We start from the raw sequence: 20611 nt of genomic DNA on the forward strand, positions 1-20611 counted from the left end.
TTACTTAAAAAAAAACAAAGAAAAATAAGACGGATCCCCTCTACGTTGACAGTCCCCGCAAACGTTTTAAGGACCATGATTTGTGTATCTGCCGCACTTACGATGGATAGAAGAAGTACAAGGCAGATATTACTGCCATACAGGAAGTGCGATGCCTCTGGAGGGTCTCACAACAACACCGAGCGGTGACGCCCTATACTATAGCTGCAATAAGACAGGGCCAGAATTTGACTGAAGATTTGTGGTTAGTCTCCAAGTTTACTCCGGTGGATGAGAGGCTAGCCACAATCCGCATAAAGGGCAAATTCTTCAACATCAGCCTTATTGGCGCCCAACGTCTGCCACCAGATCAAAAGAAGAAAAACCAAATGTTGGGTTGCGGATTTTTTAAAAGAAAGTAAATGCATTTTTAATAAAACTTAGACCGAACTTTAATCAAATATACTTTTTTTACACTTTTTTTCTAAAGCAAGCTAAAAGTAACAGCTGATAACTGACAGAAGAAAGAATGCAATTACAGAGTCACAAGCTGTGAAAAAATGTGTCAACGCCGACTATATGAAAAATCCGCAATTACTTTTTGGGCAACCCAATAGATCATGTTGTGATAGATTGAAGGCTTTCATCTAGCGTGCTAGATGTACGATCGATTCGAGGAGCGCACAGAGATTCATAACAATACCTTGTTGAAGCAAAGATTCGCATTCGTTTCAGCATGCCGAGAAAAGTACGTTCTTACACTGCATGTAAACTGGGCATTCAAAAGCTGCATGTAAACTAGACATTCAAAAGCTATTTTTTCTCCACCTTCTGCTCTTCTACTTTTTTCAAGGTAACACATTGGGCCTAAAGTCTCCGAGTAAAGCTGAGTATTCTGTTCAGCTTTTCATGCGGAATGCTGTCAAACTCCATATAAAAAAAGCGTCGGCGAAACGTTGGCTAAAAATAGCCAACATTTCGCCGGGATGCATGCATCCTCGCACTTTATTATATATTTCTCACAAAATTATATAGAGATTCTTGATCCATATTTTGGAACGAGGAAAAGTCGAAGATGATCTAAAACTCGTCAAAGCAAAACAGCAGCAAAAAAACTTAATAATCAGAAGAGCCAAACTTGCCATCGCAAGTAAGGGATATGAATGCGGACATAACGCAGTAATACAAAAGAAAACGTATATTCAAAATTCGGGCTACTTTTTGCTCAGACCTCGCATGAAAAGTAAATGAATAGTACAGATCGGACTGCCGTATAGACCAATCTGCAATTTAAAGTAGAAAGAATGGGCCCGAATTGTACTTAATAACCGATATCAACGAAATTTGAAACTGTGTGTTGTTTTTGACACCTCAAAACTCTTGCCCGATATACTCTAGAACGAAACGTTGCTGTTGTTGTTGTAGCAGTGTGTTGTACACTGAGGCGGCTACCCGTGCCGATGAAGGACTATATCGGGTCAATTCGGTACGTACAACCGGCTGCCATGGGATTCAGAACGGAAACTAATATGATATAACTGTATAGTTGTATATCGATTTCTGGAATAAAATTCTTGCGTTATAAATAGTGCTTTTTTATATCGGATTTCGGCCCGGCCGAACTTTACGTATTTTTGTTGTTTTATTTGGTTTAATGGTACTTGGTAGTAATTGGGGAATAAAGTGGCCGAAACTGGGCCTCTTCGCTCCCTTCGTCTTAAATATAACTAATGCCTAATCTTATCATAAAATCGTTTAATTGAATTTTCCTATCGACACATAATTCTGTCTTGGGGAGTTTCTTTGGGAGCCCACAAAGTTGAATATAACCTTAGTATTTTACTTCCAAAAGCCTTTTATTTGCGTGCTATATCGTCCCGGATGGCCAATATGGGTTCATTGGTAACGCCAAATTTGAATACTAGATTCGCACTATACTCCAAAGATTTTTAAGGTTGTCTGATGTTCACGCTGGGATTAGAACCCAAGCGTCCGGCGTCATAGGTGGACATGCAGAGGTACTGCGCCACGGTGGCCACTGTTCGTACTCTACTTCAAAATATAAAACGTTTTATTATGATAACTCACATATTTTTGCAGTTATTGCTTAATTTGCTTAAGGTACTTGTGTCTGGCGAAAATAATGTAAGTGCCCTTTGCTGCCACAGAGTTTGTCTACCAAAATTAGAATGGCACTTACAATAACATTATTTTTGTTGTAAAATCATAACGAATCATATCGACACACAATTTGAACAGAAGGTAAAAATTGGGCATTTATATCTTTTTGGCGGTTAGGGGACGATATGTCCCTACCGAAAATTATACTGATTCCCTTCTCTTCAGTATTAACCACGTCCCGTCAATATCCGGATCTCCCCATAGGGGTTTCATCATCCTACCGGCCGTTTCACTGTCCCACAGCGCGTTTGTCATGGTTAAATTATAGATCAAACTGAATATGATTGACAGTGAAACAAAACACGAAACGTGCGTAATAATACCTAAAAAACCTTTACAAACAGCATGCCTACGTCATGGGAAGGTCGGTGGAGACTGCCTGGCACGAGGTTGTGAATAAAGTATTTAGAAGAATCCTTCGATGCCAAAACGTACATACTGGGCTTTTAATAATGTTAGATCCGCACATTGAATGAATCCTTAGACTAATACCGTGTGAACCCGGTCCGAAGAGACTGAATAAACCATATGCTAAGGAACAGGTGGATAAATTGTGCATGCAACAGGGGGCATTTTATCGCCACTCCCTTGGTTGTCCACCATAAATAACCAATTACGGATCCTGACTGAGGAGGGATTTGAACCCGTCTGCTATGCAGATTATGTTATAATACTTCTAAGGTGTATGGTTTCAAACGAGCTATGCAGAAGGGCCGAAAGGGTCTTGCATATGGCATATGACTGGACTAGACACCTCAAAATATATGCCTGTTCACGAGGAAGATGAAGGTGGGTCAATTTGACGCATCACGGTACCTCAAAAAAACGATTTCGATATCTGAGAAGGTCAAATACTTAGGAGTGACCTTGGATAGGAAACCGGATTGGAAGTGTTACATTCAGGAGCGTAGTGAGAAGGCCCACAGATGGGCACTATGTAGAAGGGTCGTAAGCTCGAAATGCGGCCTGAAACGGAGGATGGTCCACTGCCTCCACAGGAGCGTGATTAAACCAATATTTACTTATGTGTCAGTAGGTTGGCGGACTGCGATGGAGAAAAAGTGCAAGGGAAGGACCATACAACAAGTTCAGAGAACATGTTTTCTTAGCATTGGCGGAGCGATGAGGACCACAGCCACTAGAACACTGGAAATTATTCTAGATATGTAGATATAAGTGTGCCGCACTGCGGCTATGAGTATTAAGGAGATGGGAGAATGGATTGAGGATGGGAGCAGCGGTATAATCGACGCGACGATAGGAAAAATCTGGAAGGTCATGTTACACGGATGGATCAAAGCTAGAGGACAGAGTGGGCCTGGGGTCTACATTGAGAACCGGTAAAGTCACCAACATTCTTGCAGTGTAAGAAGGAGATTAACGCCTTCTATGAGGACTACACAATCCGCATCGTTTTGGTGCCGGGCCATAACGGAGTAAGGGGGAATGAAATTGCAGACGATTTGGTGGTGAAGGTCAGAAGACGGCCGTCAATAAATTTGGTTAACCCGAAGCCTTTAGGGACGACGCAGTCCGAGATAAGGGCTTGGGCTCACTTAATTCGGGCTGTGGAATATGGTGGCATTCGGTAGGACGGCGAAAATTCTATGGGGTGATCCGGATCGTGAGACGGCCAGTCCGAGATAAGGGCTTGGGCTCACTTAATTCGGGCTGTGGAATATGGTGGCATTCGGTAGGACGGCGAAAATTCTATGGGGTGATCCGGATCGTGAGAAGACGAGGCTATTACTGAAAGAAGTAAGATGGAGTCATAACAGTTGTGTTATCATAACGGCACACAAAGACTACGAGCTCACTTATTTAAAATCGGTGCGGCAAGTGATAGAATATGTAGGGCATGTGGGGAAGATGAGGAGACATTGGCATTGCCCGGCTTTCGCGGCTAAAAGACACCGGTGCTTAGTTAGGTACGCAATACCAGACATAAACCTACTTAGGGGAGTGGTATGGAAAACAATTAGGGATTTTGTAAGCAGCACGGAATTCCTAACTTAAAATTTTCTTTTTCAATGTTAGTTTTTAGAGCGCACAACAAGCCGATTACTGGCTTAGGTGTATGTCAATAGTGGCATGGGACGTCATGCCATGTTAAAAACTTCTCTCCAAAGAGGTGTCGCAGTGAGGCATGCCGTTCGGACTCGGCTATAAAAATGAGGCCCCTTATCATTGAGCTTATACTTAAATCGGACAGGACTCATTGACATGTGAGAAGATTGCCTCTATACCATAATGGAATGTCCAAGGGCAAAATTAGCAATTTTTACGATTACGAAATTACGAAATAATAAAAGTGAAATATGATTACATAGTTATTTTTTCTCCAACATGGTGTCGTGCTTGATGACTATGAGATTTATGTTGGTTTGGAACATTTGATTAGTGATTACTAATTTCTATGGTCAGTAAGTGCAATGAACTCTAAAGTCAGAGCGAAACAGTAACATTGTAAATGTTGCTTTATTGAAAAAAGCAACACCCAATGATCCAGAATAACAGAAAGAAAACATTGCCTTTTGAAGATTAATCTAAATATTGTACTCATACAGGGTGGCTGATGAATATTGCTACAATGATGAATATTGCTACATTTTTTTTTCGGTGTATGGAATACATTTTTCTTTTATTCATGTTAAATTAAATTATTAAATTAATTATTAAATTATTATTAATTAAATTAATTAATTAATTAATTAAATTAATTATTAAATTATTATTATTAAATAGAAAAAAAGTTATTACATTTTTTTTTGGTAGCGGCTTTCATCAGCCACCCTGTACATTTAAGACTAACCCCATCTCAGGTACTTTTTAGTTTAATTCTAAAAATTTTACACTGAAGAATCAAAATCTTAAATCGCTTGTCATTCGTATTCGTGTCTACATGTATGTTCGATGAAATGAGAGATAGCTGCATGTTTAAGCTCGGTACGCAGCTCTAGCGCAACTCGTTAAGCCAACCTGCTGCCATTTCTTGCTGATAAATTAAACACATGTACATCCAAATTAAGCGTTATTATGTACAAATAAATACATTGCGTGGTGTAAAAAATGCGCAAAGCATTAGGGGTCTTTCAATGAAGTCACTAATTTACTCCGATCGAAAAATCTTGGAACTTTTGAATGGATAGATATATGTACAAGAAACTGAACATAGTCAAGGTCGATTTTGGGACGGTCTTAACATATATTGGGTTGCCCAAAAAGTAATTGCGGATTTTTCATATAGTCGGCGTTGACAAATTTTTTCACAGCTTGTGACTCTGTAATTGCATTCTTTTTTCTGTCAGTTATCAGCTGTTACTTTTAGCTTGCTTTAGAAAAAAGTGTAAAAAAAGTATATTTGATTAAAGTTTTAAAACATCCGCAAAAAGCAATGGGCAACCCAATATATAAATCGATCAAATCGGGACTCATTTTTAAAACATAAAAAAGAAAATTACGCCTTATGGAAAAACGATATAAAGGAAATAATGATGACAAATTTTTTGCAAAAATGTAAGCTTTTGTTTTTTTTTCGGAAATTTTAGTTTATGAAGCGAATAACTTTTGGTAGGAAGGAACATTAATCTTTTCCCAAATATTCGTAGAATTTCGTAACATTTCCAACACTGTAAAAGTTCCCACATTTTTAATTATACTGACATATTCAATAATACCGACGATACCTTGACTAAAATTAATTGATTGAATTGATCAGCCTCCGGACGCACTAGGGTGTCCATACTTATTAGAAAACACCTCAACCTTTACTATGTTATCGTGTACATATATCTATCCATTCAAAAGCTCATGAACGATTTCCAAGATTTTTGGCAACACTGTGCAATATCGCCCTGTAACAGAATACCACTTTTATGCTTTCGGAGTAGCCGCTAAATTTTCAATTGTTTCGCGAGCGAAACTTGACAGCAATCAAATGGTTTTGTTTGCATAACGAAACACGTTTCTTTATCTGAACTTATTGTTTTCTCTATTTTATAAACTTTTTCTCAAATAAATAAAGAAAAACGAATCCCTGAAACCAAGAAAACAAACAAAAATGATGCCGGCAATAGTTTTAAGTGTTGACACTGTAGTAGTTTCGCCGACGTTTTTTTATAGGGAGTTTGACAGCATTCCGTCTGTAAAGCTGAACAAAATACTCAGCTTAAGGGTTGGTATTCTATTCTGCTTTCGAAATAGTCGCTGAATGTTTAATTGTTTCTCGGGTGAAATTTTGCAATAATCACTTTTTTTTATTTTCATACCAAAAGGTGTTTTTTATCTGCGCTTATGTTTTTTTTCGCAAATAAATTAAATAACAAAACTAAATAAGGATACATTGAAACCAATAAAATGATCAAAAATGATGCCGACAATGATTTCAAGCGTTGCCACTAAATTTCCTCATATAAGCATTTTCCTCACTATAAGCAGATAACCACTTTAGCGCCTATTTTTTTCCAACATTTCGCCGACGTCGTTTTATGTGGAGTTTGACAGCATTCCGCATAAAAACTGAACAGAATACCCTGCTTAACAAAAACAATGAAACATGTTAACATTGCTCTCTTAAACGTGTTTATGGTTAATTCATAATTTATATGCTAAATCTTGCATTTTTTGGCATGTTTTACCATATCAAATTTTCGCTGGATTTATTTTTCAATCCCAAATAAATCCGATTATGCGGCTGAATAATCGATAAGAATACCATAACTGGTGTTTTGGTATCACTTCCAACAACTGCGCTAAGTATGGTTCAAATCGGTTTATGTTTTGATATAACTGCCATATAAACCGATCTTGGGTCTTGACTTTTTGAGCCTCTAGAGGGCGCAATTCTTTTGCGATTTGACTGAAATTTTGCACGTAGTGTTTTGGTATCACTTCCAACAACTGTGTTAAGTACGATCCAAATCGGTTCTTAATCTGGTATAGCTGTTATATAAACCAATCTTTGATCTTGACTTCTTGAGCCTCTAGAGGGCGCAATTCTAATCCGATTTGGCAGACATTTTGTATAGCAACTTCTCTCATGACCTTCAACATACGTGTCTAATATGGTCTGAATCAATCAATAGCTTGATACATCTCCCACATAAACCGATTTCCCGATTTTGCTTTTTGAGCTCTTACAAGGTGCAATTCGTATCCGAATGAACTGGAATATTACACAATAACTTCTAAAATGTTCGGCATTCATTTGTGGTCCGAATCGGACTATAACTTGATATAGCGCGCATAGAACTCGACAAATGCGATCCATGGCAGAGGGTATATAAGATTAGGACCGGCCGAACTCAGCACGTCCTCCAGAGGCTGAGAAAGTCAATTACGGAAATTGGTTTATATGTCAGCTTCTCAGGTTATCAACCGATTTAGACTATACTTGGCACAGTTGTTGAAAGTCATACCAAACCAACATATGCAAAGTTCTAAACAAATTGGATAAGAATTGCGCCCTATAGAAGCTCAAGAAGTCAAATTGGGAGATCGGTTTATATGGTGGCAATATCAGGTTATGGACTGATTTAGACCATACTTGACACAGTTGTTAAAAGTTATATCAAAACGATAGGATAAGAATTGCGCCCTCTAGAAGCCCAAGAGGCCAATACCCAAGAACGGTTTATATGGCAGCTATATCAAAATATGAACCAATTTGGCCCATTTACAATCCGACCTACATTAATAGGAAGTATATGTGCAAAATTTCAAGCGCCTAGCTTTACTCTCAGCCTCTGGAGAGCGTGCTAAGTTCGTCCGGGCCTAATCTTATATAGCCTCCACAATGGATCGCATTTGTCAAGTTCTATGCACGGTAACTCTTTTTAGGCACACAAAGAATATTGAATAAGAACCGTTATGCTTTGGAGCTATATCAAGTTACAGTCCGATTCGGAGCATAAATGAATGCCGAACATTGTAGAAGTCATTGTGTAATATTTCAGTTCATTCGGATAAGAGTTGAGTAGGGGCTCAAGAAGCAAAATCAGGAGATCGGTTTATATGGGAGCTGTATCAAGTTATTGATCGATTCAGATCATATTAGACACATATGTTGAAGGTTATAAGCGAAGCTGTTGTACAAAATTTCTGCCAAATCAGATGAGAATTACGCCCTCTAGAGGCTTAAGAAGCCCAGATCAAAGATTGGTTATATGACAGCTATTCCAGGTTATGAACCGATTTGAGTCGTACTTAACACAGTTGTTGGAAGTGATACCAAAACACTACGTGCAAAATTTCAGTCAAATCGGATAAGAATTGCGCCCTCTAGAGGTTCAAGAAGTCAAGACCCAAGATCGGTTTATATGGCAGCTATATCAAAACATTTATAATCCCAACCTACCTACACTAATAAAAAGTATTTGTGTATTTGTCCTTCGAAAGTTAGCGTGCTTTCGACAGACAGACGGACGGACATGGCCAGATCGACTTAAAATGACATGACGATGAAGAATATATATACTTTATGGGGTCTCAGACGCATATTTCCAGGTGTTACAAACAGAATGACACCATCCAATGGCGGAGGGTATAAAAACAAAAATACATCGACCAACATTATGATTCCTCAGTATTCACAAAACAATCAACAACAACCAAATAACACATGACCGGCGTATTTCAAATGACGACATACAGTGGGCCAAACGGCAAAAAACTTGGAAATAAGCTCACAACTTTTTATCAGTTGATCCGAGTGGTAAAATATTTAGAGGAGGACATAGGTTTTAAGGCTATGTTGAGGTACATTTTTAAGACAGGGTGGCATACAGGGAGGCCAACGTAGCGCAGAGGTTAGCATGTCCGTCTATGACGCTGAACCCCCGGGTTCGAATCCTGGCGAGACCATCACAAAATTTTTAGCGGTGGTTACCCCTTCTAATGCTGGCGACATTTGTGAGGTACCATGCCAAGTAAAAACATTTCCTCAAAGAGGTTTAGCACTGCGGCACGCCTTTCAGACTCGGCTATAAAAAGAAGGCCCCTTATCATTGAGCTTAAACGTGAATCGCACTGCACTCATTGATATGTGAGAAGTTTGCCCCAGTTCCTTAATGGAATGTTCATGGGCAAATTTGCATTTGCATTTGAGATACAGGGTGTCAAATTGGATCACTTTTGATAATTCTAACTTTTTGGGGGCCATAATAATGGATTTACTGAACCGATTAATATAGTGCTATGCCATCGGCTCAGTTTAATTTTAAAATATCAAAAATTGCTTTGGTTTTTTATTGTTTTCTTAATATCCGTCCGTTTTTAAGATATATACTGGAAATTTCACCACTATATGATGCACAAAAAAAGAATCAGGCTAATATCGTTAGCGGTGTAAATAGGGAAGAGTTTCAAATTGGAAAAAAGTTCCACGGGTCTTTTTCGCTTTTTTAGACTTAAACAAAAGCTTAACGTTTTTTTTAAGATTTTAAACTATGTCTCGTCATATCCTAGCCATAAATAAGGTCGTAGCTACAAAGTCAATTTTCAAGTATTGCTATTTCACTGTTAAAAACAAAGAACTACGTCATATTTTATTGCACATATTCTAAAAGAAATTTTACTTGGCAACACTTCTTCTACAAAATAAAAAGAGAATCATGAAATTTCATCATGATTTTATAATACCGCCTTTTTCCATTTTGCAAAAAAGTCGAATATTCCAATTTTTGTTGTTGTTGTCACTATTAAACATTAAAATAAATCGCATTATTTAGGCAATATATCTTATTCTAAAGAACATTTTTTTTCTTCGTTTTTTACGACGTTAACCCAGACGACCTAAATCGATGTCTACATACATTCTTGTAATAAAGATACAGATTGCATTTTTTAACCAATATTCTTCAATTTTTGTACATGGCACTATTGTCGCCCAAGAACGAACGATATAAATTTCAAATGACATCGGCTAGATCGAACCTTATATACTCTCCACCGTGAACCGCATTTGTTAAGTTCATTGCATGATTGCTTTGTAGGCAGAAACTTAAAAAGGATAATGGGGGCTCATTTTAATTAATGCCCATGGATTTTTCTACAATATTTATTTAAATAAGTATTGGTTGCTGTGGGGGAATAAAAAGTCAAATTTGGTGATCGATTTATATAGGATGCGATTTAGATATTTCATCTTACTCCACTAACCACAACTTTGGAACGATCTTACCAACATTTGACGCTTCAGTAGGAAGTACGGGTTAGTACTTGGAGTGTTTCAGGAAAAGTATCATCGTAAAATTTATGGACCAATTTGCATTGATGGACAATATATGGGTCCTATGAACCACGATTTGTATGACGACTTTAGCATAGTTAAATGTGTTGAAATACAACGATTACGTTGGCTGGTAATATCATCGGAATGAATAAAGAAGCTTCAGCGAAGAAGTCTTCGAAAGTGGAACACGCAAAAAGAAAATACCAAAACTTCGATGGAAAGAGATATTTCGAAACTTTGTGTCAGAGATCGGAGAAGGAGCTCGTAATATCATGGCGCTTGGAAATCTATTTTGAGTTCGGCTAGTGGCACAAATGTTCTATCATAGCCAATTAAAGTTGGTAAAGTACACTTATGCCCTCTAACATTGGGGCTGGAGGGTTCCCAAGATTCGGTCTGTCCGAACTTAGCGGGGTTTTCTTATTTGATATTAATATTTTTTAACCAATCGAGCTGACATTTATCAACCGATCAAATGAATATTTAAACTTAGTATTTCCTTATGAGCATTAATAATATGGTAAAGTTTCATCGAAATCGGTCCATGCTCATGTACATTTGTGCCTGTATTATGTTAATGCTATGCTGATATATTTAGTGTAAATCCTGGTTAACGAAGAGTTTTTATTTGGGTATTAAAACATTTATTGTGGACTTATATATGCTGTGGTGTAGGTTATCAAAATGTCGGTATTGTTGAACTATAGATCGTACTAAAGCGATTAAACCATGTCCATGGGTGTGTCTGTCTGGTCGGTTGTAATTTAGCTACGGCCTTTATAATTGAGATATTGAGCTAAAATGTTGCACAGGTCCACATTTTCTTACGGCCAAATTTAATGGATTTTTACTTGTTATGGATATGTACTACTAGCATAATATTTTTATTTATTTATTTAATGAATACCTACACAATAAGACAAAATCTTATAGTTATAGTGCAGGCTTATGAGAACAGTCATATATCCCTCTTAGGAAATAATAAAACAATTTTTAAAGGTATAAACATTTTCTAATATTATTATAGAAAATAATTAAAAAAAACTTTAGAATTTTGTGAAATAGTTAAGATAAACTTTAGAATAGGTTAAAAATATTTTTTTTTAAAAGAAAACAAATTTTAAAATAGCTACTTTCGAAAAAAATGGAAAGTCTTTTTTTAAAAATTGACGCGTTGTTGATGTTGTTGGATATTGCGAGGAAGAGTATTCCAAAGACGTATGGTACTCGTATAAAACTGCTATTCAGATACTAAGCTCCTTCTTCTAAAAGGAACAAGTTTCCTACCCCTTCTAGATCGGGAAAATATTAATTTTGCCATAGAGGTATTTAGAATAGTATTAAGAATAGTAGAGATATAGTTCGAAGTAGATTGTCGAAGCTACAGCCATAAAGGAAAGTAGCCAAGTGAGAAATATGTCTGCCCGGCTACAGCATTTATATGATTTGACCAAGTTGAAGAACTGTTAAAAATAACACCTAAATTCTTAGCACTAGAAAATTTTCTGTTAATTTATAGTGATATCCAGGTCTCGCAAACTGAATCTTTTATTTTTTGAATAACAATCACTTTTGATTTCTGGGCGTTCAGAAATAAACCATTAGCTGTACTTAATTAATTTACTATGCCTTTTTATTAAGCTTAGATATCTAAATACAATTATTAATAATGTTACCTCCAAAAGCTGCACATTTCAACGTTATGATATCTCCTTCGCTGTATGGACCCACTACGGTTGATCGTTCAATGCCGGCGTCATCCCATATTGTTACTTTGTCAGGTGGGTCTGAAAAACGGAAATAATATATAATTTTTATTTGGGTATTAAAGTATTCTAATTTAAATGAAATTCAACTGAAACAATTTATATTATTTCTATGGTTGGTATGAAATTATAAATGGGACATTTTAATTCACTTTTTCGTATAAAGCAATCTTTGAAATCTATCCACGTTATGATTTAATTATTTTGAAAATGTATCAATACTAGATAGACATCCTGGTTTTAAAAAAATTTAAGGTTTCTAATATGGTATACGGAATGATATCGAAATGAAATTTCCTGAGTTTACATTTTTAATCCCATAAAAGGAAAGAGTTCATAAAGTGAGATTTTCAACCGAATTCTGTTTCATTTGTATGGAAATTTCCCAAAATATTAAGTCAAATATCATAAAAAATGCGGTTGTTGTTGTTTTTAGGTTAGGTAAGGTTTATGCGGCAGTCTGCCACCAGACTCACTTATATGTTTTCGGCCAATGTGATGCCACAGGAACAGGAGAAGGAAGATACATTCTACTACCTAACGTTGAACCATCAATATCACTTTAAAAAGCCCAACAAATTGCATATGTTCACAGCAGATGTTCTAAAGTTTCTTCTTCTTCGACGTCTTCACAGCTTCTGCAGAAATCATTACTGGCAACCTTCGGTCTGTCAGCATGTTTTCTGATCCTCCAATGACCAGTCATGACTGAGACGTCTGTTCTAGCCAGCGAAAGCAAAGCGGTAGACCTCTACAAGTCTAGATTAGGCCACATAATTGTCATTCTGTCATTCGTTCTTCTTCGGACCTGGTCCTGAGGACATTGCTTACATGTCGCTAGAGCCATACCTACAGATTCGAGTTCCCCTGGAATGTGTAATGTATTTCCTAGTATCACAAGCTCTTCCGCTCTACAACTGCATGGGATAACTCTGTGGCGCAGCATCCAGAGCAGGTGAATTTTGAACTTTTTAGGCTTCTTGTTGTATAGCTATAGGTGTCATAACGGGACACATAGGACTACGAGCTCACTTATGAAAAATCGGTGCGGCAAGTGATAGCATGTATAGGGCATGCGGGGAAGATGATGAGACGTTGGAGCATTTCTTTGGCATTGCCCGGCTTTCGTGTCCATAGTGGCATGGGGCGGATAAATATCTGCACCCTCTTTTCAACCTAACCTAAACTAATGCTAATCGTCGTCGACATTAAATCTTAGCCACAACTCCTTTAATTGCACCACTTCTTTAATTGCAAGGATCTCCGATTGATACGCGCTACTGTGGTCGGGTAACCTTCTATATATGACCAGTCTTAGTCCTAGTACACTTCAAAGCACATCTAGTTTTGAACCATGCGTGAATGCAACTATTATCAGTGATATCGTAGATACAATCGGTTCTATCAGGAATAGTCGTGCAATACGTTTTAACAAAAGTCTGCTCAGGCAATGTGTTATCCACACTGCATGGAACATCGGGCATTGTATCAAGGATAGCACAGTGTCCGTAGCCGCCACATTACCAAAAAGAAAGCTCCCTTAGCCTTACAGTAGTGGTCGCAGCAATTTGTCTAGCCACAATGACCAGAGGCATTAAATTATGTGCATCAGATGGTGTCGTCCTCAGTGCGGCTGTGATGTACAAACAAGCCATCCTTTGGATCCGGCGGAGTATGGACTGTAGTTGGACTTTTGAAACCCGTCCACCAGACTACAACTCCATATAGCATTATAGGTCTGACAATCGCAGTATATACCCACTTTTAACATAATTTTAACTCCCAATTTTTGAAAATGGTTCCCAATCAGGTGTATAGAGCAAGAATTGCCTTTCCTATCCTTTCCAAAATGTTTGGTTTGAAGTTCAATAGCCTGTCCTGCAAAACACCCAGGTATTTTGAGCTTTCAGTAAATAGAGCATTCTATCCTCCCAAGAAGACAGGTGCAACTGTGGGTAACTTGTTTCTCATGCTACTTTAAGCTGTCTTGCACGAATTTCCGCCTAGACCATATTCGGTAGCTTACTTCCAGCTTTCTGTTCTGTTATGACTATCAACAACTGCGCCATGTAAGGACCAATTCGGTCTATAACTAGATATAGCTCCCTTATTTTAGCAGAATCTATGGTAGTAGGTTCCCAAGATTCGGCCCGGCCGAACTTAGCACGGTTTTACTTGTTTTGATTTACGTTTTAGTACTTTATTACATTGCTGTTGTTGCTTCATCCTGGTGATAAACTAATTACGTTAAATTCTCCACTTGTGGCTCCGCCATGTAATGGCAAGGACATTTTAGGATAAACATCCGGCGCCGAAGTTTTATTCTCTTAATGTACAACTGGCGCATTCCTCGCAATTATTGTCGGGTAACAACTCCACGAGTCCTAATGTGATTACTCCAGTTGACATCCCATCTCAAGCTGTTGTACCTTTTTTTCCTGTCGTTGCACATTCGGTGCCGCCGATAACTATCAGTGTCCCTACTTCGGATGCAGGGGTACGTCCTGTTGTTGTAACCGAGACTTTTCCTCCTACCAGTAATGGTGGACTAGTCGTAGTGGCTCCGAGGAAGATTGTTTTTATATCCAGACTGTATTCTGGAACATCTGTAGACGACATCGCTGCCTATATTAGATCAAGGATTGATGATGCTAATGACAATGATTTTAAGATTTTTAAGTTTAATTATCCCACACCGCGTGATATTTCATCTTTTAAAATAATTGTGCCTTCTAAAATATTTGATTTGGTGTGCAGTGCATTTTGGTCAGGTCGCGCATTGACTAAGGAGTTCGTATCCAGGGAAAGAACTTACGCTGTAAGACCTGTTTTAATTCCTTCTGCCTCTTCTGTTTCAAAAAACTAAGTCAGTCTTTGTCCATACTTTACGAGAATCTTAGAGGCCTGAATACTAAACTTAGGGACATTTATTTGAAGTATTTATTTCAAGATATTCGCCTTCACAGAAACCTAACTTAAACCTGGCATCGGTAATAGTGAACTTTTTTCTGATCAATACCAAGTTTATAGATGTGATAGAGTAGGTAGACTTGGTGGAGGTGTGCTTATGGCTGTTCACAACTACATGGCTTCTGAATTGGCTATACTAACGTATTATGATGATATTGAGTTTTATGCGTCAAGACGAGATATTTGGGCCAGATTCTCATTTTAATGTGCTCTTATATTGCACCGGATTCGGAGATAGATATCTACCTGAAACATTCAGAATTGGTAAGGGAGGTATCGAACCGAACTTGTTTGTTTCGTTGACTTCAACTTACCCCAGATGTCATGGGTCTTGAAAGAGAACGTCGTTAGCTATGTGCCTGTTTCAATGGTTTCTTCAATTGGGATTTCTGGGAGAACATTTTTGACCAGTGCTTGTTTCAGATGAATAACATTCGTAATGTAATGGATAGAAGTTTAGATCTTGTGACTTGGATTTGCAAATTTCGTCTTTTTCTAATGTGCTGAATGATGCTTTCGCAATATCTGTTCCCACTGTGAGGCCTTATTCTGCAAGGGGACCAGCATGGTCTACCCCGCATCTTGCGACGCTTGTGTAAAGTAGACTTTTTAAGAAATGTAATACTTCATTGATTTATACCAATTATTCGAGAGCGAGAGCTCAGTACAACATTGAGGATAGGAGATGTTATTCTGATTATCTTGTCAGGGTGAGGAATTGTCTTTACAGTAAATCGTTGCTAAGTTTGTGAATTCTAAGAGGAAGGTTTAGGAATTCCCTAGTTGCATGAAGTTTGATTGTAGGAAATCGTCTGACGATTCGGAGATGTGCGATATGTTTGCAGACTTTCTCCAAAGTAGTTATACCAAATTGTCTTCCTGTTCCAAATATGCTTATGACATTAATAAGTTGAATTATTTCCAACGGATTTATTCTTACTGAGGATGAGGTGCTGAATGGTTTAAAGTCATTAAACAGTTCCAAGACATTCGGGGCCAGATGGTGTACCGGCGAATATTCTAAGGTCTTGTGCCTACGAGTTATATAGGCCACTTATGATATGATTCATTATCTTCAAGATATTTTCCTCATTCCTGGAGGTCAAGTTATATAATTCCTTTACATAAAAATGGTAGCAGATGTATTATTGAAAATTGAGTGCAATACCAAAACTGTTTGAACTGCTGGTTTCTAGTAGGATATCCCATTTTGTCACACCAATTATTTCACCATACCAACACAGCTTTGCTAAGGGGAGGTCGACTTTGACCAACTTATTAGAACTGACGTGTCAAGCATATGATGGTTTTGTAAACAGATTTTGAACAGATGTAATTTACACTGATTTTAGTAAGACTTTCGATACTGTGGTGCATGATTTATTACTGTTTAAACTTGACATGATGGTTTCTCATCCGTTCTTGTGAATTGGAGAGCATCTTATTTACAAGACCGTACACAGAAAGTTTACTTTAATAATATTTTTCAAAGTTGCTTATTCTGGTGTTCCACAGGGCAGTTTGTTTTGTTCATTGCTGTTTGTTCTTTACTTAAATGAACCTCTTTCAGTTATTCAGTCTTCAAGGATTTTAATGTTTTTTTTTTTTTTTTTTTTATTTAAGTCTATAGATAATAAAGGGTGATTTTTTTGAGGTTAGGATTTTCATGCATTAGTATTTGACAGATCACGTGGGATTTCAGACATGGTGTCAAAGAGAAAGATGCTCAGTATGCTTTGACATTTCATCATGAATAGACTTACTAACGAGCAACGCTTGCAAATCATTGAATTTTATTACCAAAATCAGTGTTCGGTTCGAAATGTGTTTCGCGCTTTACGTCCGATTTATGGTCTACATAATCGACCAAGTGAGCAAACAATTAATGCGATTGTGACCAAGTTTCGCACTCAGTTTACTTTATTGGACATTAAACCAACCACACGAATGCGTACAGTGCGTACAGAAGAGAATATTGCGTCTGTTTCTGAGAGTGTTGCTGAAGACCGTGAAATGTCGATTCGTCGCCGTTCGCAGCAATTGCGTTTGTGTTATTCGACCACATGGAAGATTTTACGCAAAGATCTTGGTGTAAAACCGTATAAAATACAGCTCGTGCAAGAACTGAAGCCGAACGATCTGCCACAACGTCGAATTTTCAGTGAATGGGCCCTAGAAAAGTTGGCAGAAAATCCGCTTTTTTATCGACAAATTTTGTTCAGCGATGAGGCTCATTTCTGGTTGAATGGCTACGTAAATAAGCAAAATTGCCGCATTTGGAGTGAAGAGCAACCAGAAGCCGTTCAAGAACTGCCCATGCATCCCGAAAAATGCACTGTTTGGTGTGGTTTGTACGCTGGTGGAATCATTGGACCGTATTTTTTCAAAGATGCTGTTGGACGCAACGTTACGGTGAACGGCGATCGCTATCGTTCGATGCTAACAAACTTTTTGTTGCCAAAAATGGAAGAACTGAACTTGGTTGACATGTGGTTTCAACAAGATGGCGCTACATGCCACACAGCTCGCGATTCTATGGCCATTTTGAGGGAAAACTTCGGAGAACAATTCATCTCAAGAAATGGACCGGTAAGTTGGCCACCAAGATCATGCGATTTGACGCCTTTAGACTATTTTTTGTGGGGCTACGTCAAGTCTAAAGTCTACAGAAATAAGCCAGCAACTATTCCAGCTTTGGAAGACAACATTTCCGAAGATATTCGGGCTATTCCGGCCGAAATGCTCGAAAAAGTTGCCCAAAATTGAACTTTCCGAATGGACCACCTAAGACGCAGCCGCGGTCAACATTTAAATGAAATTATCTTCAAAAAGCAAATGTCATGGACCAATCTAACGTTTCAAATAAAGAACCGATGAGATTTTGCAAATTTTATGCGTTTTTTTTTTAAAAAAAAGTTATCAAGCTCTTAACAAATCACTCTTTAGATACCCTTACAGACTAATAACAATATATTTACAAATGTATTAGCCTAAGAATTCAAAAATAATATAGTTTTCCTTTTTAAACTTTCTCGATTCTCAGGTTTTTTTGGTTTTATAATAAGAAATTTTCAAAAGATCAAAATATCTGGTAGGTCTGATAGGAACGTTGAAGAAAATACGACTCAAAAGAAAGCAGGAATCTATTTGATCATGAACTAATTTAGTCAAAAACGTAATGTTTAGCATGGTTCTACGACTTTTTAATGTAGGAAGCTTTATAAGATTTAATCGGTACTCATACAAAGGTAATGAACTTCTGTCCCACACATTTCGACGGAGACAAAATAATAGAAATTATTTTTGAACCGATTCTATCAAATCTGAATGAATATTGTAGTACAGATCCCATACCACTAAACCGTACTCGAGATTACTTCTTCTATCATTAAGTTCTTTACTCCAGCGTTTCATGAAGCCAAGAGCACTACGTGCTTTGTTTACAACTATTGAGATGTGTTGACGGAAGTTTAAGCGTTGGTCTAGAAAAAATCCAAGGTCTTTAAAGTTATAAACTTCTTCAAGTTGATTGGAACCCAAAAAGTAGCTAGTTTTAATAGAGGTTATTCTTGAAAATAGTATGTGTTTGCATTTGGAAATATAAAGTTCCATAAAGTTCTGACTTGATACTCGTACAGAGTATCAAGGTCATACTGACGATAACACTGTTCATCAGAGTCTCTGGTTGATCTGAAGATCTTTACATCATCTGCATACCTCCAAATATTCGAGTGCTTTAAAGTAAAGGGAGATTGTTTATGAACAAACAAAACAGCACAGGGCCAAGATGACTTCCCTGTGGAACACTTGAAGAGACAACAATTGATTTGGAAACTGCAGTACCAAATTTAACTCTTTGAGTACGTCCAGTCAGATATGATCTGATCCACTTTAGTAAAGATGGACTGAAACCAATAAGATCTATTTTTCTTAACAGAAGGTTGTGGTTGACTTTATCAACTACTTTACTAAAATCGGGTTATATAGTATCCGTTTGGTAGCGTTCCCTTAAGCCATCGTTGACCAAACAAGTAAATTCTAAAATATTTGTTATCGTCGATTTCGATTTCCGGAACCCATGTTGGTAGGGAGACAATATAGAAGAGACTTGATAGCTTCAGAATAGAATTCAAAATTGAAATGCCCCTGTAATTAGAAACCTCATTGCGATTTCCGGCTTTAAATAACGGTCTTATATAAGATTCCTTCCACAATTCCGTGGCACAGTATAAAAAGATGAAATCATTTCATTGATTTCTTTAGATCTGAAAATTTCGTTTGATGTAATCAGTTTTTGCAAAACAATACACTTTTTCAATTGCTACATCTCTTTTAACTTTAAGAGTGGGATAGGGTATAATTAATTTGAGTGTCGGATGATATTTATCCTCCGGACTTACAACCGGATCATTAGAACTTAAACATAACTCAGATGGTTGATTAATGATTCTCAGATGATGTAAATCTGTTTTGTAATTTTGATTCTCCAGATCGGTCACTGTGCTTGTAGAGCGATCTGAGCTCTTTGGTGGACTGGTGCAGTGTTAATGGGATAGCGCTTAATTTTAAAATGTGCAAGAAGTTATCTCTTTCCGGGGTTAGACCTATTTTAGGTGACTATTATATAGGTTCTTATAAATTGGATAACGTAGATTCCTTTACTTATCTTGGTGTTATTTTGGATGATAGATTACGTTATAATTTGCACATTGACTCGTGCATCAATAAGGCAATATCGTTGTTGGGTTTTATAAAACGGTGGTCCAAGTAGTTTAATGATCATTATGAGACCAAGCGTTTGTTAACAGTATTCCAGTATAAGCCGGGCTAGTGCTACGCAGGTAGGATTACATCAGTCCAGGTACAATTTCTTCTTTTTGCGCTTAAGGACTTACTATTGAATTCTTCCCCCTACGAAAGCCGCTTGAAACTTATTGACTTACCAACGCTCAAAATGAGGCGCATGATGCTTAGGGTCGTATTTATTGTGAAACTATTGCGTGGTTAGATTGATTCCTAATTCTTAACTGGCGTATTAAATTTTAATATTTCTTTCCGGAATACTCGGCATTACACACATCTTAGACTACCTTTAGTGAGATATAATTACGAATTAAACAATCCGTTTCGGTCTTTGTGTGATGTGTATAACATATTGTATAGTAGTATATCCTTCACCGATCCTTTTAATGTAATAAATAATTCTATCTTTCGTCTGTAGTGTGTTGTATAAGTTGCCAGAGGAGACTATTCATCTTATTGTCCTATCATTGTTGTGTAATTCTATCTTCCTTTAGATGTTAATCTAACTATAGTATTTAACTGATTGTGAAATTTCTTTAGGCAGTATTACCCTAACCCTCCATAGTTCGGACTATGGGGTGTACGCATCCCTACGTAATGGGAGGTGGCCGCCTCGGTCGGCAGGGGCGGGTGTGAGTGGCGTGGAATCGGAAAAAAAGGCCCAGGGTCGCCGCCCAGTAAA

The 20611-nt window shown here is 37.6% G+C and overlaps 1 protein-coding gene across 2 annotated transcripts in view; it reads right to left on the reverse strand.

Annotated features, from left to right (window-relative positions):
* Positions 1-20611, reverse strand: part of LOC106088227 (protein turtle) — a 200569-nt gene that overhangs the window by 116930 nt on the left and 63028 nt on the right. For both annotated transcript variants that reach the window (XM_059362361.1, XM_059362360.1), the window contains exon 5: positions 12067-12177. In XM_059362361.1, coding sequence (XP_059218344.1) covers positions 12067-12177 — 111 coding nt within the window. The remainder of the gene's footprint in view (positions 1-12066; positions 12178-20611) is intronic.

The sequence above is a fragment of the Stomoxys calcitrans genome, chromosome 2, assembly GCF_963082655.1.
Source record: "Stomoxys calcitrans chromosome 2, idStoCalc2.1, whole genome shotgun sequence".
In the NCBI taxonomy this organism is placed as follows: domain Eukaryota; kingdom Metazoa; phylum Arthropoda; class Insecta; order Diptera; family Muscidae; genus Stomoxys; species Stomoxys calcitrans.